The following is a 24,273-nucleotide window of genomic DNA, read 5'->3' on the forward strand; positions in this document are numbered from 1 at the left end:
CACCCAAGGGTGATTTTAGGATATTTATTCCAAAATAATCAGGTATTTCATGTAATTGAACAATCGGGACAAAGGCCAACCGCCAATAATATAAATGTGAAAGAGAAGAGTTTGATTGCTGCACAGTATATATTTTATATCTAGTTTTTTATTTATTTTTTGTTATTATTTTTGAAACAGTCCAGAACACAGTCCTGAAACAGTTTTGAATCAAATTCATTGGTTTGCTCTTACGGTTATCAAATTTTGTATTCATATTTAAGCTACTCAGTTCACTCTCTTTAAGCTATTTTGTCCCTACTGCTCCTTGTCTATGGCGCCTCAATTATTCCCTTATGCCCCACACATGGCAGATACATTGAGGTCAATGAGGTAGTGGACGGTAAACTCAAGTAAACCCAGATTAGGGTTAGGGATCTAATTACCCACGAAGCTCTGGGATTTTGCTCATCATTTTGTTTATGACAACATCCCTGGTTGTAGGTAGCCTGGTCGAACGAGTCAAAATTGAAGGAGCATCTCCTCCTGACTTAGCTGATGCACAGGGGTGATGGTGGTTGTGGTTATAGAGTGAAGCAGAACCACGGGAAGTGGTACAGGCACTTCCCAGACAGTGAAAGGTTGTGTCCCAAATGGCACTCTATTCTGTAGTGAACTACTTTTGACCAGAGCCCAAGTAGTTCACTAAATTGGGAATAAGGTGCCATTTGGGACGCAGTCACTGGCTCCCTAATCAGTCACATCTCATGACTTCCTCCCTGCATCCCCACACAAAACAGATCGCAGGCTGACGTCTGTCAGTTTCATTCTGATGCTGGATACTAAAGCGTTGCCTATGCCATAGATGGTCATTGTATACTACAAATGTATGCATTTGTGTACTGTAGGTTGTTTTTAGGTTGCTTGATGGCCTATTTAACTGTACACTATATGGGTTTGTGTTTAAACTTGCCACTTTTGGTCTCTTAGCTACGTGGTGGCCTTTTTATAAACTGGACATTTGTGTTCAATTTGCACACAAAATGTATGTGTTCAATTTGTCATGCGATTGATATGAACACCTCAAAAAGAAGAATCAAATGGGTAATGTTCCCTTCAAGAACTGGAGCTGAAGGTAGTAAACACTGTAAATGTTATTCATATTTAATTAAAAAACAATATGAATACAGTAATGAATGACTACTTTTACTGTATTAGTTTTGCCATTCATATTAAAAGCTCGGTGTAGCCAAAATTCTGTTTTTCCTTTGTTTTGTATGAAATGTGAACAACAGCTGATGAAACTAACACTGTACATGTGAAACGTGTTCAGTGTTATTTCCCCAATAGTTGATGGTTGAAAATCAACACAGAACCTTAAATTCAGCAGGTTCTGCTTGGCTGGAGCTGTGGATTGCTTCAGGACATCACCAGGTAAAAATAATAAAGACTCTAACAAACGTCTATGCCAATAACCGCTAGCTTTCAAGTTACATATTCCTACCATTAAGCTTCCCTGCTTCACTTCTATGGTAATGCACTGCTCAGGTCCTCTTCCCCGCTCCAATTCTGTGTTCTCACCCTGATCTGTTTCACCAGTCTTTGTGATTGTCTCCACCCCTCTCCAGGTGTCGCCCATCTTCCTTATGATGCCCTGTGTATCTATACCTGTGTTCTCTTTTTGTCTATTGCCAGTTGGTTTTGTTTGTAAAAACCTACCAGTGTTTGTTTACCTGCTCCTGCCTGGTTTCCTGCTCCTGTTTTCTAGTCCCTCCAGGTTTTGACCATTCTATCTGCCCTGAGACAGCCTGCCATTTTGTACCTTACCCCACCGTTCTGGATTACTGACCCCTGCCTTCCCTGAGACAGCCTGCCATTTTGTACCTTACCCCACCGTTCTGGATTACTGACCCCTGCCTTCCCTGAGACTGCCTGCCATTTTGTACCTTACCCCACCGTTCTGGATTACTGACCCCTGCCTTCCCTGAGACTGCCTGCCATTTTGTACCTTACCCCACCGTTCTGGATTACTGACCCCTGCCTTCCCTGAGACTGCCTGCCATTTTGTACCTTACCCCACCATTCTGGATTACTGACCCCTGCCTTCCCTGAGACTGCCTGCCATTTTGTACCTTACCCCACCGTTTTGGACAACTGACCCCTGCCTTCCCTGAGACAGCCTGCCATTTTGTACCTTACCCCACCGTTCTGGATTACTGACCCCTGCCTTCCCTGAGACTGCCTGCCATTTTGTACCTTACCCCACTGTTCTGGATTACTGACCCCTGCCTTCCCTGAGACTGCCTGCCATTTTGTACCTTACCCCATCGTTCTGGGTTACTGACCCCTGCCTTCCCTGAGACTGCCTGCCATTTTGTACCTTAACCCACCGTTCTGGATTACTGACCCCTGCCTTCCCTGAGACTGCCTGCCATTTTGTACCTTAACCCACCGTTCTGGATTACTGACCCCTGCCTTCCCTGAGACTGCCTGCCATTTTGTACCTTACCCCACCGTTCTGGATTACTGACCCCTGCCTTCCCTGAGACTGCCTGCCATTTTGAACCTTACCCCACCGTTCTGGATTACTGACCCCTGCCTTCCCTGAGACTGCCTGCCATTTTGTACCTTACCCCACCGTTCTGGATTACTGACCCCTGCCTTCCCTGAGACTGCCTGCCATTTTTTACCTTACCCCACCGTTCTGGATTACTGACCCCTGCCTTCCCTGAGACTGCCTGCCATTTTGTACCTTACCCCACCGTTCTGGATTACTGACCCCTGCCTTCCATGAGACTGCCTGCCATTTTGTACCTTACCCCACCGTTCTGGATTACTGACCCCTGCCTTCCCTGAGACTGCCTGCCATTTTGTACCTTACCCCACCGTTCTGGATTACTGACCCCTGCCTGCCTTGACCTGTCGTTTGCCTGCCCCTGTGGTTGTAATAAACTATTGCTACTTCTACAGTGTCTGCATCTGGGTCTTACCTAAACGTGATATGTGGTTAATGCACTGCTCTGGTCCCCTTCCCTGCTCCACTCAGCCTGAGCAAGATTATTGTTTTCTTATTCCTTTTTGACCATTTAATGGAAAACCAAACTCAGCAAAAAAAGAAACATCCTCTCACTGTCAACTGCGTTTATTTTCAGCAAATTTAACATGTGTAAATATTTGTATGAACATAATTCAACAATTGAGACAAAACATTAACAAGTTTCATAGACATGTGACTAACGGAAATGGAATAATGTGTCCCTGAACAAAGGCGGGGTCAAAATCAAAAGTAACAGTCAGTATCTGGTGTGGCCACCAGCTGCATTAAGTACTGCATTGCATCTCCTCCTCGTGGACTGCACCAGATTTGCCAGTTCTTGCTGTGAGATGTTACCCCACTCTTCCACCAAGGCACGTGTAAGTTCCCAGACATTTCTGGGGGGAATGGCCCTAGCCCTCACCCTCTGATCCAACAAGTCTCAGATGTGCTCAATGGGATTGAGATCCGGGCTCTTTACTGGCCATGGCAGAAAATCCTGTCTTGCAGGAAATCACGCACAGAACGAGCAGTATGGCATTGTCATGCTGGAGGGTCATGTCAGGATGAGCCTACAGGAAGGGTACCACATGAGGGAGGAGGATGTCTTCCCTGTAATGCATAGCGGTGAGATTGCCTGCAATGACAACAAGCTCAGTCCGATGATGCTGTGACACACCGCCTCAGACCATGATGGACACTCCTCCTCCAAATTGATCCCCCTCCAGAGCACAGGCCTCAGTGTAACACATTCCTTCGACGATAAATGTGAATCTGACCATCACCCTTGGTGAGACAAAACCAAGACTGGTCAGTGAAGAGCAAACGAACCCGCCGTCACTGTCTGGTCCAGTGACGGCGTGTTTGTGCCCATAGGCAACGTTGTTGCCGGTGATGTCTGGTGAGGACCTGCCTTACATCAGACCTACAAGCTCTCAGTTCAGCCTCTCTCATCCTATTGCGGACAGTCTGAGCACTGATGGAGGGATTGTGCGATCCTGGTGTAACTCTTGATGTTCGGATGCACCGATCTTGTGCAGGTGTTGTTACACGTGGTCTGCCACTGCCAGGACAATCAGCTGTCTGTCCTGTCTCCCTGTAGTCGTAGGTGTCTCACAGTACGGACATTGCAATTTATTGCCCTGGCCACATCTTCAGTCCTCATGCCTCCTTGCTACATGCCTAAGGCACGTTCACGCAGATGAGCATAGACCCTGGGCATGTTTCTTTTGGTGTTTTTCAGAGTCTGTAGAAAGGCCTCTTTTTAGTGTCCTAAGTTTTCATAACTTTGGCCTTAATTGCTTACCGTCTGTAAGCTGTTAGTGTCTTAACAACCGTTCCACTGGTGCGCGTTCATTAATTGTTTATGTTTCATTGAACAAGCATGGGAAATAGTGTTTAAACCCTTTACAATGATCTGTTTAGTTATTTGGATTTTTACTAATTATCTTTGAAAGATAGGGACGTTTCTTTTTTTGCTGAGTATATTACAGCAAGTAACTTACTTGTTATCCAGAACAATTTGATATATTGAGATAAAAACAGCTGGACTGGGCCTTTAATAGATGATTACACACAACATGACAAACATGGCATTGTGAATGTATTCTGGTTCATAAATCTCATTGCATATCTTCAGCCTGAGCCAAACTTTCTGTAGTGGCAGTTGCATCACTTTCTTGCACGTCAACTTCCTGAAGTTGAGAAATAGGTAGGTGTCATGGGAATAATACCAGGTGATTCAGTGGATATTCAGACATGTAACTCATCGGCCACAAAAAAAAACTGAAGATGGAGTTTGGTTAAGCAAATAACCACGTAAAAGGAAACATCTTAATTGATTTTTCTGATGGGTTTTCACCTTGTGTGATATCACATTGTAGGATATGAAGGAAGTTGATCATATCTGCATAACTTTTTTTCAACATATGACGAAGCAAGATGAATATAAGACTGTGACCACTGTCAATGGGCTGAGCAACTCATTCTTGGCTAAACTGACAACATAAGCAAGGAAAAACTAAATATATAATGACATATGAGATTTTATATGTGAAGTTAACTGCAGGTAATATTATGCAACATCTGTGTCCACAACTACACTCAATTACAACATATTACAGAAAGAAAAGTTTTGCAAATTATTCACAAAAAGACCTACTTGAAAACCATGTGTACTTTAATTCATGTCTTTCAGTATTGTAAAATATTGCTGTAATTTTGCATTGACTTCTTTCCCAGGACTTCTTAAAGCATTGTGCATATTGGTGATGATGGTCACTCTGGAGGCTGACTCTTTACACCGAATGAAATCACCCAGGGGCTGCAGGGTCAAGGAGCTAACCACTCTCTCCAAAACACTCATCAATGACAGCCTAACCAGCTATGTAAGTAGCTACATCTTTCCTAATATGCCATTTAACAGACGCTTTTATCCAAAGCAACTTACATTGAATATATAAAAATGTTGTATGTGATCCCAGCAGGAATTGAACCCACAGCCTTACTTGGAGTTGCTAGTTCTGCCATTCTCTTACCAACTAAGCCACACACACCACCTGAACCAAACAGTCTTCAGTAGCTATGTTTCCATTAACTTCCCCATGGATTTTTGTTGTTGTCTATAAATGCGACAATTGCCTTGTAGGGTGCTTTGCCATTTCACAATTTTGTTTCGATAAAAACAGCTGGTCGTAATGACGTCACACCTAAAAATCGCGAAATACTTTTGAAGCTACGCAGGCACGTGAAGTTTCGAATAAAAATGTGGTGGTTAAAGTGTTTCCGTTACTCATTTAGACAAATTGCGCATTAATAAATTGGCGACAGCCTGTATGCCCTCCCACCTATCCGTGTCATGCCTCAGGTACCCCGCGAAAGCCAGCATGGATAGAATGCAATAATTTACTAATGTGTGTCATATAATAATTCTCATGTGCCAACGTATCGCCAAGGTTCGTGCCATGGTGAAACTTACCCTCCTGAAGATCTGAAATAATTGGATGTTGAAACTTACCAGCCAACCAGAAAAGCAAGGCGATGCAGTTCAAACCCCCCCATTAAAAAAAAAAAAAAGTATTTTGCCAGCATTACGCATTTAGAATGACACGTGGAGTGAAGGTTGTGGTTACATGATGACAACACGTGCCCCACGTACCTTCAAAAGTAATCGGCAATCATCATTTATTAGAAAAACTGTTTCCATCGTCATTTGTCGCAATTAAGTTCGACAAAAGAAAAATGTCTCCAATCTTCCGTTTCCATTACACGTGATTTTTCTGCCAACATTGCTTTTGTCGAATAAACCTGGGTCAATAGAAACCTGCCTACTGACTGACTTTAGTAACCGTGTTTACTTACATACTGTACCTGTACAATTACTACTGTTCTGTTCCCTTGGGTCCCATCGTGAAGCTTTCAGTTCTTTACTTATTGATCCACGCAAATTCCAACGTTTTCCTTTCTGCCAATTTGGCGAAAGACAAGTCAGTTCATGGGTCAAAATACCAACTGTTGTTACTGGGATATTAATTGCCCTCTTTATTTAACTGAGACATTCTGTCCATGATAAGTAACAACTGAAAAACATTGACTTAAAACAGAATGTACTGAAGACATTCCATCATGTCAGAGTACATATTTATGGTCTATTTTCAAATATTTTTTTCCACAGATGGCAGCCAATGGACAGAACCAACCTTTTGCCCAGGGGTTCCCAGTTCTGGACCTCAACAGTACCTCACCTTCCCCTCTGGAGAGAGCTCAGTGTGGGCTACACTTCATTGGCAAGGCCCTGAAAGAAGTCCTCAAGGACCAAGAGAGTGACCTGAACCCAGATCACATATCAATGCACAACAACCTGAATGACTCTGTTACCATGGTGGGGAGGCTATCTGCCTGTCTGAAGATAACCATTGGGGTTGACTGCACCCAGAAGACAGCCCATCCCGAGATGCCCAAGCCCCCCTTTCAGAGGAAGCGGTGGAGCATTACCCTGCTGGAGGAGTCGCGGGACTTCCTGGTTTGGGTGGAGTCTGTAGTGGATTCCAGAATACCATTGATTCTATAATCACTGAATTATATTTTATTTATTATAATATTGTATTTGGTGAATTGAATGTATTTATTCATCTTAAATGCTATTTATTCAAATGTTATGGATGCTTTCTTTTAGTACAAAGTATCAGCATATTACCAGCTCATATCTATCTTGACTACAGCAACAGCATTTCTGTTTTCTTATAAAGCTGATTTGTATCGGAAGTTCTGCAATAATAATAATAATACCATTGCCAAACAGTGTCATGATGACATAGTTCTAATAGTTTGTGCTAAATGAAACAGTTTGCATACTTAGTGGACAGGCCTACACTGTGTTCCCTTCCCATGTGACAGTCATTAATCAAATAGCCATGAATGAACATTTGTCAGGACCTTAATATATTTTCTAATTACAAGACAGATTCTGTTTTCACAGCCTTCAGGATGATTAATTGTTTAGCTCTGGCTATGTTCCCCAAGTGGATAATTTAAAGGCATGGAGAATTATTATATCTGCAGAAGGCTACTGTGCATCCCAAATGGCACTTTATATAGGGGCGTCAGGTAGACAAGTGTTTAAAGCATTGGGCTAGTAACCGAAAGGTTACTAGATCGAATCCCCAAGCTGATAAGGTAAAAATCTGTTGTTCTGCCCCTGAACAAGGCAGTTAACCACTGTTCCTAGGCCATCATTGTAAATAAGAATTTGTTCTTAACTGACCAGTTAAAATAAAAATATACCTGCACCCTACATAGTGTTTAAATTACAACCACTGAAAGCCCCTTCTTCAAATCAAGCGAGATGCTTCAAGCTCATCAAACACTTCTGAAATTGATGTGACACTGTCCAAGTTTCTCATCCCCCACTTTCTGAAAAAATAAAAGATGTTTAAAAAGTTTTCATTTTGTCATACTGTATATTAAAATATGCCAATTCTTGTTGATACAGCTCTGACCCCCGGTAAACATTATCCAATATATAGAATGCTTTCATAGTGTGAAATACATAAACTTATTTAATAAAATACTGAGAATTTTTCTGAAAGGGTCTGCGCAATGTAAACTGTAAGCCGATAACTTTCACAGTCACTTTATTAAATAACCAGTCAGTCAATATCCATGCACGACTACACACAAAAGTAGACATTCTTTAGTTTGTTTTTATATTCAACAATAAGGACTAAACAACCAATAACAACCTTCAGTATATCGTCAGGCATTAAATACAGACCTTTATAACATGGGTCGTGTTCATTTTGCACCGAACAGACTAAAACATGTGAGACTCAAACATTTTCTGTTGCGTGCCCTAATGAACATGACCATAATGTGGAACAATGGCAGCATGAGGTGAATCCTAACTGGTCTAATGAGCCCTGATGATCATCACTGATGAAGTTATGAAGCTATGCACTTATGAAGTGTAAATAATATAGCTATATCACATACAGTATTTGTCCATTGTTGTGAGGTTACGATAGTGTTCTTCAGAGCCATATGTAGAGACTGTTACTCTCGTTACTTTATCAAAAGGTTCAACATGGCGTCCGTTATTGTCAGTCAAATCCCCTCTATACAGGGTTTGGTGTTCTTGGTGGCTCCCATCTGTTAAGCACCATATGGTGTCAGACGTTTCAAGGCCATTATGTCGACACAAGATGAAGGGGAATCCCGTCTTCCCACGGAGTATCAAGGTGTGTCTCTTGGCTCTTAGTTGGACTCTTAGTTGGACTCTTAGTTTTCTTTACATTCTCGTAAGTCCCAGACAACCGTTATTAGTTTCAATACAGTCTCGTAAGTCCCAGACAACCATTATTAGTTTCTATACAGTCTCGTAAGTCCCAGACAACCATTATTAGTTTCTATATAGTCTCGTAAGTCCCAGACAACCATTATTAGTTTCTATACATTCTCATAAGTCCCAGACAACCGTTATTAGTTTCAATACAGTCTCGTAAGTCCCAGACAACCGTTATTAGTTTCTATACAGTCTCGTAAGTCCCAGACAACCATTATTAGTTTCTACACAGTCTCGTAAGTCCCAGACAACCGTTATTAGTTTCTATACAGTCTCGTAAGTCCCAGACAACCGTTATTAGTTTCAATACAGTCTCGTAGGTCCCAGAGGACCATTATTAGTTTCAATACAGTCTCGTAGGTCCCAGAGGACCGTTATTAGTTTCTATACAGTCTCGTAGGTCCCAGAGGACCGTTACTAGTTTCTATACAGTCTTGTAGGTCCCAGAGGACCGTTACTAGTTTCTATACAGTCTCGTAGGTCCCAGAGGACCGTTATTAGTTTCCATACAGTCTTGTAGGTCCCAGAGGACCGTTATTAGTTTCTATACAGTATCGTAGGTCCAAACAATCATATAGGCAGGAGTTCGGGTGGACTTTCTCCATAACAGTATTTTGCTTGTGGATTTCTGTAGGTATTTTCATGTTGGACACTCTTCAGGAGCAAAAAGAGAGGGTAATCACAACCATTAGAATGTTTTACATCAATCTCTCTTGCCATCTCTGCATGACAGGATGTGGGTAGGGTCAGGGAGTGATGAGAGAACTGGGCCCAGATTCACAAAACCTTAAGAATATATTTCTCATTAACTACCATTTTTTTTGATAAAAGCTAGCTAAATCAGTTTCCTAGCAACAAACATCTTAAGAAGCTTCATAAGAAAATCATTCAATCTTGTTGAAGAATTGCATTTACAAACTAACTTATTTTTTTCTTATTTATTAAGAAGCTTCTTACATTTTTGCATAAGAAGTGTTTTGTGAATCTGGGCAAGGTTATCCTTGTTTGTTTCATGTAGACAACTCAACCTACCTGCGATGAAGTCCGACACTTGGCTAAACACAGCTCAAAGTGGTCCTCCACGGCTGTGAATAGGTTCTGGAAGCCATCTGCAGCTCTGTTCAGGAAACTCTCTAGAAGAGGTTGCTGAGAAGGAGAGAATATGAGAAAGAGAGAGAGAGGAGTAGAGGTGCAACAGTCAGATCAAAATCTGGTACTTCTCACATGGATTAGTCATAACACAACCACTGCAAAAGGTTCAGATGAAAACAACGTAAAGTTAAAGATGTCAGGGTAAGATAGAGATCTGACTCCATTGCCTGAAAAGCCATGCACCCAAAAGGTGTACATGCAAAAGATGCAAATTCTCATTTGGAACAAAACATTTTGCTGTTGGATGCAGCTCAACAACAGTGCCACAGCTTGAATACCTTATCAGGCTGGAGGCAGCAGGACACACAGTGCTCGTAGATGTTGCAGCAGCCATTGGCCAGACAGCTTTTACAAATGTACTGTCTTGAGCTGGGGGCATTGACATTACAGCAACCATTCACCAGCAGATCGTTTCTGTCACACACATAACCTGTGGGGACATTCACATGTACAATGGATTAGTGACTTGAATATTGAAGTGGTATTTTATAATACCTCAATGATAGGGGCATTTCTCACATCATCTTTCCTTAAAACGCATTGGGGAAGAAGAACAGAGGGGAGGGACCTTGGGCATTCTTCTCAAATACAGTTGAAAAGAAGGTGAGGAGAAGGTGAGAAAAAACTGTTGGAGAAAGAGGCGTTATTCCCTAAGGGATAACAAGTGAGTGAATGAGTCCAGTTAGGTTCATAACTCACCCAGTTCATCTGTGAGCAGCGTTTTGCCCTGAATGGAGTTCCGGCACTGAGTGATCTGCCTGCTACTGTTGCCCAGGTTGAACCTGACTTTCCATGGGATCCGGTGATCCGGGTCCCTGGCCTCCAACAGGTTGCGATCCCGTATGGTTCTCTCCTCCTGCATAACACATCACAATATATATCTCACACACACATCTAGTATGGCCAAAAGTCAAGACCTTGCTGCAAGACAGATAGATAGTCAGGTGTGGTTTGACAAACTAGTATAGCCTAGAGCTGGACCTCATATCAATCAAATGTATTCATAAATCTGTGTTCTGTGGACTAAATATAAACATGAGATGTCAAGAGTTTAAATACCTGTTTCAGGGTGCTGGTTAGGAAGTAGATCAAAGACAGTCCAAACACCACACCTAGCACCCAACGTTTTCTCAGTAACCTTCTTAGCACCATGGCATGACGTTATTGGAAGATCCCTGATTGGATTACAACAATGCTAACTAGATAATATTAGCTGGATAAACCATATGGTAGCTAGAAATTTCTGGTTTAACTGGGGTGTCTGGTTATGATTGGCAGTTTAGAAATCACGTTCAATAACTGAGCTTCGTTTGGTCAACACCACAACCTAACCCATTTTGCTGGCTAGTTAGCAAAGCTAGGCAAGACACAGTGGTAAATAACGTTAGCTAGCTATCTGTATATAAATACGCTGTAGAGAAGGACCACAGCTGTGCTAGTTAGATAGCTACAAAGTAACGTACACATTCGCTAGCCGTTTAAAATAAAGACTGCTTTGTTAGCCTGCGTCGCTGGAAACAAGCTAACGATGCTAGGCTAACTACTCACCCAGCTAGCTAGACTGACAGTTAACATTAGCTAGCTAACGTTACCTGCCGTGAGATACATTAGCTAGAGTTAGCTGGCTATAACTCTGCAAAACAACCCCTACTGACAAATAACATATATTGTTGACGTTGCCGTCAGATAAATGACCGAGAAAGCTGAGAAAATAAACAACGTTTTCCCCATGAAATCTGACGTCCACCATCAAAACAATTCCCTAACACGGATGTGTGGTGGGAAAGTGAACGCTGATTGGCCGAGTTGAATGTCATTGACGTCATACAGGAAAAACATCGTCGCGAGCCAGGCCAGGCAAGCCGCAGGGGTGTGTAGGCAAAATAACTACATGGGAATGAGAAGAATAAACAAAACGATGATTCAGGTGAGACCAACAATTGCCGTGGACAAATATTAACTAAGAATCATGCATATAAATCATGCAATAGAGAAACCAGTAAACCATTGTACTGTACATGTAAATGGTGGCGTGATGGTGCGACTGCCAACCATCATAGCTAGTTAGCGTTAGCTATCTGCGGTTAGCTAATTGTTGCAATAAAGTCTATCCAACCATCGATACTCTCCTTGCGGCGTTGTACTGTATTCACTTATTGCAGTCTGTGTGTCTGTCTGCACCCCACCATAGCCCTGGATCACTCGGGTATGAACTGGATGTGCCATGCAGAGAAGACACAGCAGCAACACGGATGGCATGCCCTCTGAAAGGTTTGAGTTCACGTCCTAGGACACAGGCATTTGCAGGTTCATCATCACAACCTGAAATTGTGCACTAAAGAGGATTGAATATATATATTTATATAACTGGTTAACTTCGGGAGCCAAATCCATTGAAAGGCAATGCAAGAAATAAACAATAGACAACAGTCTTTGAACCGTCAAAAGATGCAGCTGATCCTCTCTCTGCTCTCCAGGAGCCGTAGCCAAACCCTTGGATCAGAAAGCAGCCTGGACGAAGGAGGTGTGTTTGACTGCCTGAAACCCGACTCGCCCACCTCCCCCCAGCAGCTCTTCTCCGGCCTGGTTGGGGTCGGGGTTCCCTCGGGATCTGGTGTGCCCTCCGCAAACTTCCAGGCGGCTGGTCTTGTTCTGGGGACTCCTCCAGACGTCTTCATCCAGATGACTGCCTCCTCCAGGGAGGAAGGGGGGCCACACCGCTCTGAGTGTGGGCCCTACCTCCCCCGCCCGCCCCCGCACCATCATCACAACCACCACCACTTCCACCAGCCACTACAGCACCGTACATCCGGAGAGAGGCATGGGAACAGGGAGGAGGCCTCGGAAGACCCCTCTACACCAGCTCCGGCCTTGTCGGAGCTGAAGCCTGTAGTCACCTGGCTACAGAGGGGGTTCCCGTTCATCCTGATCCTCCTGGCTAAAGTGTGTTTTCAGCACAAGCTCGGTAAGACTGGTTTTAGATCTCAATAAATAAAAAAAAGTGACTCTTACACGTGTGTAGTAATACCAATACTACACTGATATACTACACTGAAATAAATACTATACTGATAAATACCTCACTGATATAAATACTACACATATATACTAGACTGATATAAAGACTACACTAATGACAATGTTTTTGTTAGTAGTTGCTTGGTAATTGTATAGTATTGGAGTCGGTCGTTTTGAGGAATAAGTAGAATAAGGAAAATTTGGAAACTTTGGACGTGTCAGATACTGTGTGTGACTGACTGGTAACTTCTGTTTCTCTCTGGTAGGTATTGCTGTCTGTATTGGGATGGCCAGCACGTTTGCCTTCGCCAATTCATCATTCAAGCACCAGGTGTCACTACGGGTAATTTTCACCTTTTGTACAACTTTGATATGAGAGCATAACTCTGATACTTTTTATAAACATTATTTGAGTGTTATCGATCTATGTAAATAGCTAGCCCGAGAGAAAGTGAGAATATGCGTACATTGGTGATTAGTAAAGTATTTGATTATGTACTATTTGTCTGTCTGCATATCAGGAGGAGAGGTCTGTGGTTGTAGCTCTCTGGATGATCATGTTCCTATCTGGAAACATAGTGTATCTCTACTACACATTCAGTGCTGAGGAGCTGTACAACAGGTAGGGTAAAACCATGTCTTGTGGTTCTTTCTTATGGTATTGCACTGAAAACCTTACATTGCACTGAAGACCTTACATTGCACTAAAAACCCAACATTGTCAACCACTCAATATTTAGGCCTAATGGTTTACAGTTGGCTGACATTGACATTTACCTCTTTGATATTATTCTCTTTCTCATCGATCTGTATACAGTATGACTGTGGTAATTTTTTCATTCAGTTTTGTCCTTTTTGTTGTTGTAATATGATTTTCATTGTCTTTAGGTTATGTTACCATGTGCCTTCTTGTCCTGTGAGTATTGATTTTCGTTTATCATTTCACCTGTTTTCACATTTTGTTTTGTCCTTCACATTTTGTTTTGTCCTCCACATTTTTAGTCATGTTGTTAATTTTTGTTACTGTCTTCTGTGTTGATCCATGAATGTGTCCCTTGTAACCATTAGAGACTAGACCAGACATAAGGTATCACATCCATCCACAATCAAACCTCAACCTGTAAAGTACTGAAATCTGTCTCATCTCTGCCCCCCCCAAAAAAAATCAGTCTGATGTTTGCAAAGCCCAACATAAACAGCTTTGACTTCTTTGATCTAATCTGGGCGGTGGGGATCACCGACTTTGTTCTCAAGTACTTTACAATCGGCCTGAAGTGCTTCATCCTGTTTCTACCCAAGATCCTCCTGGCCTTCAAATCCAGGGTAAGAGCCTGTGTTAGTGTGTTTTTATATTCATCAAAGTTTTTACTGTTTTCCTCAGGGTTACAGCTAGTGTGTGTTTTATATTCATTAAAGTTTCCCTCATGTCCTTGGGGTCACAGTGTGGGAGTGTGTGCATTGATGTCTTATCCACATGACAGTTTTGCTTATAATAACCTGTGGTCACAGAAAGAGTGTGTGTCTGTGATTGTGTATCTGTATGTGTTCTATCAGTGTGCAGGTTTTGCACCTGGGGCTCACAGTATGTTTTGACAAGTGATTTATACATACACTAGATGACTGATAGGGGGCGCTGTGTTGAGGCCACCGTGCCTCCATATTGGCATTCCTATACCGTTGTAAAAAATATTCTGGAATCTATAGAAATCCATTTATTAATGTGTATTTGTTTTTGCCACATGTATTCTGTTACGGACACCTTCATGCATACTTTTAAATGACATGTGAGCTAAATATATATTTTAAAAATATATAAAAATGGTTGCTTAAACTATATCTTTTTGAGATTACTAATGCCACTGGCCCCACTACAACAACGAATATTCAATACATGTCATTTTGACCATGAAACATTTAATTGAAATACTGTAGAATTCCATTAATTCCTATGGACGGCTGCTCCTACTGGGGAGTGCCACAATTTTCTGACCGGTGGCTTCAAAGCCTCTCGATAGCCAATACATAAAATCAGCAATCCAGGGTTTATATACATCATTGGTTTTGACTCGACTAATAAACAGGCCAATCGGAGAATTAGGCGGCTGCCACTGAGCTCATTCATCCTGGGGGACTGCAGGGGTGAGGTCATCACTCCCTGGGGCTGGACCATTACTGTGGTGTGTGTGTGTGCTCCCACTACCACTCACTTTCGGCTGCTGGGGAAGCCCACGCCACGCAATCACTAAACCGACCGACCAACCCCCACCTCAGCCCCCATCCTCTGCCTTCCTGCCCCCCCTTACAGAAAAAGACACGCCAGACTCATGTACATTGATTTATTATTTGATTTAGTTTGCTCTGCTGTTTCTTCAACATTGCTCCTTGGCTGGCTACATTGTTGGCACTGTCAGTGCACTCCACTCTAGGGAAATGTATTTTCTAGTATCCATGGATCCACTTGAAGCAAGATTTAATGAAAACATGTTTTTAGCAGCTGAGGGGGATAACTCATAACAGTGGCGTACCCTAACTGCTGGTTAGGTTTTGATTGGTAGTCTGAGAGGTCAGCGTCACTAATGAAAAAAACCCAGCAGGAAGTCCCAGAATGTGTTGGAACTGCTGCCATGGCTCAAAGTTTCTGGCTGGAGTCCAGTTTTTGTTTGACACATCCAGTGTGTGTGTGGGGGGGGTCAACAATGAGGAAAGATGAATTTCCTGCTTGCGGAGGTCTCCCACCCTCAGTGTCTCTGCTACAGGGTTTCCAACCCAGAGTGATTAATCTCAGTCAAGTGATATCCACATAACCATTATACATACTGTGATGCCACTGGGAATCCATTTCCTGTTAGTGTTAGCCTTCTGTTTTTGAACCCCCCCACTCCTCCCACACACACAGCAACAACAGGAACTTTTTATTTTTGAAGAGTACTTTCGCCTTGTCCTCCTGGCTTCCCCTGTGGGATCCATTGGAGAGCAAGGAGGAGTGGCCTCTTAAAGAAAAGATGGCTGCCCCTGCAGGTTGACTTGCCTAGGGCTGAACTGTGTGGGTAGCAGGTGAAGAGAGCCAAGTGGCTGCCAGTTTCTCTTGCAGTGTGGGGAAATTGCCTTTACTGCTGTGAAGCTGCAGCCTGCGGAGCCCTCGCCGGTGGCCATGCTTAGGCTGGAGCTTGTTGCTTGCAGTGTGCTGCTGCTCAACAGATCGGACTAGAGCTAGCCTTATATGTGCTGCTTTTTGGCCGTTTACTTAACTTAATGAAAAACAGACTATATTGAGGGAATATACACTTGTCTTTGAAGATTAAAATTAGTTTGTGATGAAACCTCAGTTTTTTTCACACCATCTCAAACCACAGACATTGTTCAGATGAATCATAAAACATGTATTACATGCATTTCCAATGTCTTATCAGTGTCCTCCATGTGTGTGTATGTCGCAGGGTAAGTTCTACCTGGTGATAGAGGAGCTGAGTCAGTTGTTCAGGGCCTTAGTGCCCATCCAGCTGTGGTACAAGTACATCATGGGAGAGGACCCGTCCACCAGCTACTTCCTAGGAGCCATGCTCATTATCAGCTACAGCCTCTGCAAGGTAACGTAGCGCTAATATAACTCACCCACAGCCTCTACAAGGTAACGTAGCGCTAATATAACTCACCCACAGCCTCTACAAGGTAACGTATAGCTAATATAACTCACCCACAGCCTCTACAAGGTAACGTAGCGCCAAAATAACTCACACTCCTTTATGTGTAGGTGGTGGTAGTTATATTCAATGTTGTTGGAGTAGCCTGTTCAATGGAGTCATATTCAGTTATATTCAACTCTGTATATTTAGGAGTTGTTGGTATTGTGATTGCTAAATGTGGGTGGGTGGGGGTAGTGTATGTGCAAGAAATGCATGATAAATAGGCTAAAGCATGAAGACATCATGGGTGGCTACAGCTTTGAAAGTATTATGGGTTGAGATGAGACACTGGAGAAATTTAGTCATAGTTGTTCATAGATGTGTGTCCTCAGAAGGTTGCAAAATGGGACAGGACACTGCACCTCACTGAGTGGTTAAAGAATAGAACATTTCATTCAGTTAAGAATAGAAAAGGAACCAAAATATATTGACCTAGTAGAGAATTGTGTTAGTTAGAAAGAACGTCATAAGTTAGAATTTTGTAATGTTTTCAGGATAATATTCAGTGGTCACCAACCCTGTTCCTGGAAAGCTGGAGGTGCAGGTTTTTTTTCCATCCATGCACTAATGCACCCGATTCTAGAGCCTTGACTGTTTGTGTTTATCTTTCAGTCGTTTGACCTCTGTGGACGAGTATCAGCCATACGCAAGGCCATGGCAATTCTCTGCAGTTCTCAGGTGAGAAATTATTACTTTTTGTAAATACAACTATCTGGGTCAATTGGCAACCCACTTCACTATCCTATAGCCATGGAAGTAATATTTCTAGCTAAAGTAGTACACCTTCAACTGTCAACTGGTTGTGCCTGATCTTGCACTCTGATTGAGTTATATTACTACGTATACATTATTAGATATACAGTGGGGCAAAAAAGTATTTAGTCAGCCACCAATTGTGCAAGTTCTCCCACTTAAAAAGATGAGAGAGGCCTGTAATTTTCATCATAGGTACACTTCAACTATGACAGACAAAATGAGAAAAAAAATCCAGAAAATCACATTGTAGGATTTTTAATGAGTTTATTTGCAAATTATGGTGAAAAATAAGTATTTGGTCAAGAACAAAAGTTTATCTCAATACTTTGTTATATACCCTTTGTTGGCAATGACAGAGGTCAAACGTTTTCTGTAAGTCTTCACAAGGTTTTCACACACTGTTGCTGGTATTTTGGCCCATTCCTCCATGCAGATCTCCTCTAAAGCAGTCATGTTTTGTGGCTGTTGCTGGGCAACACAGACTTTCAACTCCCTCCAAAGATTTTCTATGGGGTTGAGATCTGGAGACTGGCTAGGCCACTCCAGGACCTTGAAATGCTTCTTACGAAGCCACTCCTTCGCTGCCCGGGCGGTGTGTTTGGGATCATTGTCATGCTGAAAGACCCAGCCACGTTTCTTCTTCAATGCCCTTGCTGATGGAAGGAGGTTTTCACTCAAAATCTCACGATGCATGGCCCCATTCATTCTTTCCTTTACACGGATCAGTCGTCCTGGTCCCTTTGCAGAAAAACAGCCCCAAAGCATGATGTTTCCACCCCCATGCTTCACAGTAGGTATGGTGTTCTTCGGATGCAACTCAGCATTCTTTGTCCTCCAAACACGACGAGTTGAGTTTTTACCCAAAAGTTATATTTTTGTTTCATCTGACCATATGACATTCTCCCAATCTTCTTCTGGATCATCCAAATGCTCTCTAGCAAACTTCAGACGGGCCTGGACATGTACTGGCTTAAGCAGGGGGACACGTCTGGGACTGCAGGATTTGAGTCCCTGGCGGCGTAGTGTGTTACTGATGGTAGGCTTTGTTACTTTGGTCCCAGCTCTCTGCAGGTCATTCACTAGGCCCCCCCGTGTGGTTCTGGGATTTTTGCTCACTGTTCTTGTGATTATTTTGACCCCATGGGGTGAGATCTTGCGTGGAGCCCCAGATCGAGGGAGAATATCAGTGGTCTTGTATGTCTTCCTAATATGTCTTCCTAATTTCCTAATAATTGCTCCCACAGTTGATTTCTTCAAGCCAAGCTGCTTACCTATTGCAGATTCAGTCTTCCCAGCCTGGTGCAGGTCTACAATTTTGTTTCTGGTGTCCTTTGACAGCTCTTTGGTCTTGGCCATAGTGGAGTTTGGAGTGTGACTGTTTGAGGTTGTGGACAGGTCTTTTATACTGATATCAAGTTCAAACATGTGCCATTTATACAGGTAACGAGTGGAGGACAGAGGAGCCTCTTAAAGAAGAAGTTACAGGTCTGTGAGAGCCAGAAATCTTGCTTGTTTGTAGGTGACCAAATACTTATTTTCCACCATAATTTGCAAATAAATTCATTAAAAATCCTACAATGGGGTTTTCTGGATTTTTTTCTCATTTTGTCTGTCATAGTTGAAGTGTACCTATGATGAAAATTACAGGCCTCTCTCATCTTTTTAGGTGGGAGAACTTGCACAATTGGTGGCTGACTAAATACTTTTTTGCCCCACTGTACACTGAGTTGACCTTGTATGGAATGGGAATGTAAACATTTACATTTAAAAAATATACATTATTTAGTAATTTAGTAGACACTCTTATCCAGAGCGACGTGCAGGAGCAATTAGGGTTTAAAGTGGTGAAAGTGCACATTGACCGATTTTTCACCTATTCGGCTCGGGGATTCGAAACCAGCAAACGTTTGGTTATCGGCAGCCTTTCGGTTAACCGCTAGCCTACCTGCCTTTGTCTCTTTGTGACCACCTAGTTGCTGCTCTATCACCCACAGAGTTATGGTGTGAGAGCCAGCAGCCAGCAGTGCAGTGAAGCCGGAGATGTGTGTGCTATTTGTCAGGGCGACTTCAGAGACCCCATCGTTCTTCTCTGTCAGGTGAGGGGACATATATGAACCCATGGCCCTGTCTCTAGCTACTATCCTCACTAGTATGTTATTCACTGCTAAGAGTTCTATGTTACATTTGTGTCAGGTTGTCATTTTTTACCAACAGCTGATTGTGTGATATTGTGGGCAATCTGTGGTGTAGACAGTAAGTAGAGTAGTGTCATGTCATGGGTGAAGGAGTGCATGTAATCGTTAAACTTAATTTTGTCTGTCTGTCTGTCTCTCTCCCCTCTAGCATGTGTTCTGTGAGGAGTGCCTGTGTCTGTGGTTCGACCGTGAGCGAACGTGCCCCCTGTGTCGATCTGCGGTCATAGAGACCCTGCACTGCTGGAAGGACGGCACCACCTCTGCCCACGTCCAGATCTACTAGTGATTGATGGCCAGATGCCCACCAGACACTGGGTGGCACTATGGAGTCAAATTTAGTATGCCATTAATGTATCAAGTCAGTTACTATACCTTCTCTACACCGCTGTCACTATCCCTATCACACTGCTTGTCTAAGTTTGGCTTCAGCCATGTCTTGCAAAGAAATAGAATATTAACTTATCTCAGTGTGACCCAGCACCATGTGGTATGGGTTAGTATTCTGGCAAAGGGTACCTATAGTAGTATCTCAGTGCAACAATTGCTTGTTTGCTCATGTATTTAGTTTGATTTAGTTACTTATGCATTTCACCTGATTTGTAGTGTAGATTCAGCTTATGTTTAATGACATTATTTAAAATAAAAAAACTTTATAGAAAAAGTCACAGGTTCTGTTGTCTTTCATTGTGTATCAGACTTTCCAATTAAACCATGATTTATGCAGTATTGTTCAACATTTATTGAATGTTTTATGTTGTCACGATATTGCTCATTGTATAATAATTATAGCATGAATACATTTTTACTTTTCAAACTTTTATTATCTAGATTGAGCACAGAATTCACAATGTAATACATATTTAAATAGCATGTAAAGAACACATTCTTTATAAAAGACACAGATTCAGCACTGCAATTGAAAACTACAGTTTTTGTGATATATAAAAACAGCTTATGACTGTAAACATAAATAGCATGCCCTTATATTTGCACATGGTTTCTTGCACGGTTTCATTAACATTATCTGCATGAACACTGCTACAAAATGCTGAGCCCCCAAGACAATTTCAAAAGTTCCAAGAAATGTAACAGTTAATGTATTCCCCTTTCTTCAGTCATCAATATTTGATACAGCCCACAGCATTATTCACCTAATAAAAATAAATGACTAGAAACAAAAAAACGGTAGGAAAAAAATCGTATCAAAATGGATTTTCATCTGTAGTGATGGTAGAGCCCAGACTTTACATGGTCTATAATTATTACAGAAGCTTATCTAACAAGTACAGTGCAATTGTTCCACTGAGCACCAAGAATGCCCATCACAAGAGACAATGCGCCTAAAAGTAGGCTGCACGCGTTCTTAAATGTATGTTTTTGCATACCAATAGGATATTTCAGTTAGGTAATTGACATCGTATATAGTGCATCGATAATTCAAGTGTAAATTCATCAACGTATGACAGTTGCGTGGGCAATATAAGTACGTTTTTCCTTTGGTAACCGTCAGGGGAGAATGACATCACCGTTCCTTACTCGGAAGAACCGCCAGACATTGAGAGGGATGATAAAAGTTACGTCAATTCATATCTGAATACAAATGAATTCAAAGCAATGAGTCAAATGATCTAATAAATGGGGGAAAAGCGTACCGAGAAATGTATTCACGCAGTACTGTATCTTAGACCCACATGTCCTAAAGTATTATTTGAATTGAAAATGTTACTCAATCTCTGTGACATAATGTTATGTCACCTGAATTCAGAAGCACAACATTTTCCTTAGCCAACATAAAGTACAAATAATATATGTCCTTTGATTTTGGTCAGATTCCTTATTTTTCAAATCCCTGTTCCTAACAGTCTTGCTGCATGTGTGGCATGTTTATCATGATGACATGCCAGTGTGCACGCTGGACCTCGGCGCTCTGGGGCTGACTGGCTGGCATCCATTTTCTCAGTGCAAATATTCTGACAGCTTTCTCTCCTCTTCGGGATCATCTAAAATGGATAAATAAATTCAAACGTTAGTGCATTATAAACATTTAGTTCATATTTAGATTTTTTTCATAATCTTTGAATAGTCCAACATAGTTTTGCTTATGAATAACTAAATTATACATACTCAAATTGTAAATAAACTACAGCTTACACCAACTATAGTTACATATTTATAACCGCAATTTACCTGCTGAACATTGTTGGGGAAAGTTGACAAACAACCGTCTATACTCGCAACCAAGTTTGTTTGCTTTACTCATATGCTGCGTTCAAAGCAACTCGAAACTGGGAACTCGGAAATCTCCGACTTCAGACTTCAGTGAGTTCAAAACAACTGGGAACTCGGACAAAAACGAGCTCCGACTGAGAAAAATAAATTTGAACGGTCATTCAACTCGGAATTCGAACTCGGGAACTCGGGCCTCTTTCTAATGGTCCGACTTTCCGACCAAAAGATTACTGACGTCATGATTTGACCTCGTATTTTTCCGAGTTCCCAGTTGTTTTGAACCTGGCAATAGTGATGACGCGTACCTGTGAAGCTTACCGGTTGCTGGTTTTGCCTTTGCAGTGTCTCGCACCTACAGGTGTCGCTTTCTGATAAAGAGCATGAGGACGGTGATTTGTATTGCTGTGCATACAAAACGTTTAAAGTAGACTTTTCTATTAAACTCCAGTTTATCGTAATATCTGTTGTCTCGAGAGCCAACCGTCCAGGTTTTATCCATCTCGTCCCCGATCCTCCGGAGGCGGGAGGCGAGCGACTGGGTCCCGGAGCATGGTGAGGGTCCTTGGGCACATATAATCGAGTCACCGGGTAGAGGCAGAGGCTGGTCTATCGGGAGCCAGCACATGTTCTCAAAAAATCTATTTATATTTATTATCTGTCCTTGTCCCCTCCTCTTATCCACTCATCGGTAATATGATCCTCTTTACTGTACGGATCAGATCTGGACTGTGTTGTTTCGCTCTCTCTCTTTCTTATATTATTCATGATTAAAGAGTCACATGGTGTGAGGGGTTTACATCATATTCTCCCAAAAGAGAGAGGTAATCATTAACTCTTAAAAACCCGTCGTCTCATTTTATCCGCATAGGCTTTTGTTTGATATAATGGTCAAAGAGAGGTCTAGTTGAATAATCATAGGATTTAAAATAATAAGTATAATACATTTGAGAGTACTGTACCTAGAAAGTATACAGTCGGGATCATAAACCTTTTTCTTTAATAATTGTGTATTTTCATTTAAACTTTATTCATTGTACACGTTATTCTTTGTTGAAATTAAAATATGAAACAATCCACTATTACAGACCGATGCGCCCATAATAAACTGAGGAATTACATTCTGTGGAACTAATCTGATAGCAAAGTCTATAGTCGGACAGGTTTTGGTACAGGACTTCACTGTTTTTTGTTTTGAGATGGGCTAGCTACAAAAATGTTAACCCTACCGCTTTGTTATTTTGTCGAAAAATAACAAGTTAAAGATATATGTTGTTGCAACAATGGTAGAAAATATGGCAGCGTTTACAGAGCGTTTGAAGCAAGAACTGACAAACAACATACCCGCATATTGACTCGGTACCGATACCCCTGTATATAGACTCGTTATTGTTATTTTATTGTGTTACTTTTTTCCTTCCGTTTTCATATATATTTTTGCAAATAATTTCTTACTTACTTTTAAAAACAGTTCTGCATTGTTGGTTAAGGGCTTGTACAGTATTGGCCAAAAGTTTTGAGAATGACACAAATATTAATTTTCACAAAGTCTGCTGCCTCAGTTTGTATGATGGCAATTTGCATATACTCCAGAATGTTATGAAGAGTGATCAGATGGATTGCAATTAATTGCAAAGTCCCTCTTTGCCATGCAAATTAACTGAATCACCAAAAAACATTTCCACTGCATTTCAGCCCTGCCACAAAAGGACCAGCTGACATCATGTCAGTGATTCTCTCGTTAACACAGGTGTGAGTGTTGACGAGGACAAGGCTGGAGATCACTTTGTCATGCTGATTGAGTTTGAATAACAGACTGGAAGCTTCAAAAGGAGGGTGGTGCTTGGAATCATTGTTCTTCCTCTGTCAACCATGGTTACCTGCAAGGAAACACGTGCCGTCATCACTGCTTTGCACAAAAAGGGCTTCACAGGCAAGGATATTGCTGCCAGTAAGATTGCATCTAAATCAACCATTTATCGGATCATCAAGAACTTCAAGAAGAGCGGTTCAATTGTTGTGAAGGCTTCAGGGCGCCCAACAAAGTCCAGCAAGCGCCAGGACCGTCTCCTAAAGTTGATTCAGCTGCGGGATCGGGCCAGTACAGAACTTGCTCAGGAATGGCAGCAGGCAGGTGTGAGTGCATCTGCACGCACAGTGAGGCAAAGACTTTTGGAGGATGGCCTGGTGTCAAGAAGGGCAACAAAGAAGCCACTTCTCTCCAGGAAAAACATCAGGGACAGACTGATATTCTGCAAAAGGTACAGGGATTGGACTGCTGAGGACTGGGGTAAAGTCATTTTCTCTGATGAATCCCCTTTCAGATTGTTTGGGGCATTCGGAAAAAAAAGCTTGTCTGGAGAAGACATGGTGAGCGCTACCATCAGTCCT

The 24,273-nt window shown here is 42.0% G+C and overlaps 3 protein-coding genes across 8 annotated transcripts in view; 2 read left to right on the plus strand and 1 right to left on the minus strand.

Moving 5' to 3' along the window:
• Positions 1-8,128: 8,128 nt before the first annotated feature.
• spring1 (SREBF pathway regulator in golgi 1) lies at positions 8,129-11,790 on the minus strand. Its single transcript, XM_024438190.2, has 5 exons — positions 11,064-11,790; positions 10,704-10,860; positions 10,283-10,434; positions 9,885-9,998; positions 8,129-9,506 (listed from the first exon to the last, which is right to left on the minus strand). Exons 1-5 carry the CDS (start codon positions 11,154-11,156, stop codon positions 9,423-9,425), a joined length of 600 nt encoding a protein of 199 aa, XP_024293958.1. The 5' UTR covers positions 11,157-11,790; the 3' UTR covers positions 8,129-9,422.
• Positions 11,791-11,816: 26 nt separating this feature from the next.
• Positions 11,817-20,321, plus strand: rnft2 (ring finger protein, transmembrane 2). Of its 2 annotated transcripts, none has more exons than XM_024438188.2 (10): positions 11,817-11,931; positions 12,196-12,275; positions 12,482-12,969; positions 13,289-13,365; positions 13,544-13,644; positions 14,192-14,345; positions 16,460-16,609; positions 17,318-17,383; positions 19,456-19,557; positions 19,805-20,321. In XM_024438188.2, the coding sequence occupies exons 2-10, from the start codon at positions 12,229-12,231 to the stop codon at positions 19,937-19,939; spliced, it is 1,320 nt and encodes a 439-aa protein (XP_024293956.1). In that variant the 5' UTR covers positions 11,817-11,931; positions 12,196-12,228; the 3' UTR covers positions 19,940-20,321. The 2 variants fall into 2 exon arrangements, with proteins under 2 accessions (XP_024293956.1, XP_024293957.1); XM_024438189.2 differs by having other exon boundaries at positions 11,829-11,931; positions 12,167-12,275.
• A 1,977-nt stretch (positions 20,322-22,298) lies between these two features.
• LOC112262570 overlaps positions 22,299-24,273 on the plus strand; it is a 32,909-nt gene continuing 30,934 nt past the window's right edge. The window contains exon 1 of one of the 5 annotated variants that reach the window (XM_042331346.1): positions 22,299-22,437. The gene's annotated coding sequence lies outside the window, so the exon portion shown is untranslated. Of the gene's footprint in view, positions 22,438-22,633; positions 22,707-23,034; positions 23,242-24,273 lie in introns of those variants that run through there. The other 4 variants (XM_042331350.1, XM_042331347.1, XM_042331345.1 and 1 more) reach the window with 4 other exon arrangements.

The sequence above is a fragment of the Oncorhynchus tshawytscha genome, linkage group LG12, assembly GCF_018296145.1.
Source record: "Oncorhynchus tshawytscha isolate Ot180627B linkage group LG12, Otsh_v2.0, whole genome shotgun sequence".
Lineage (NCBI taxonomy): Eukaryota > Metazoa > Chordata > Actinopteri > Salmoniformes > Salmonidae > Oncorhynchus > Oncorhynchus tshawytscha.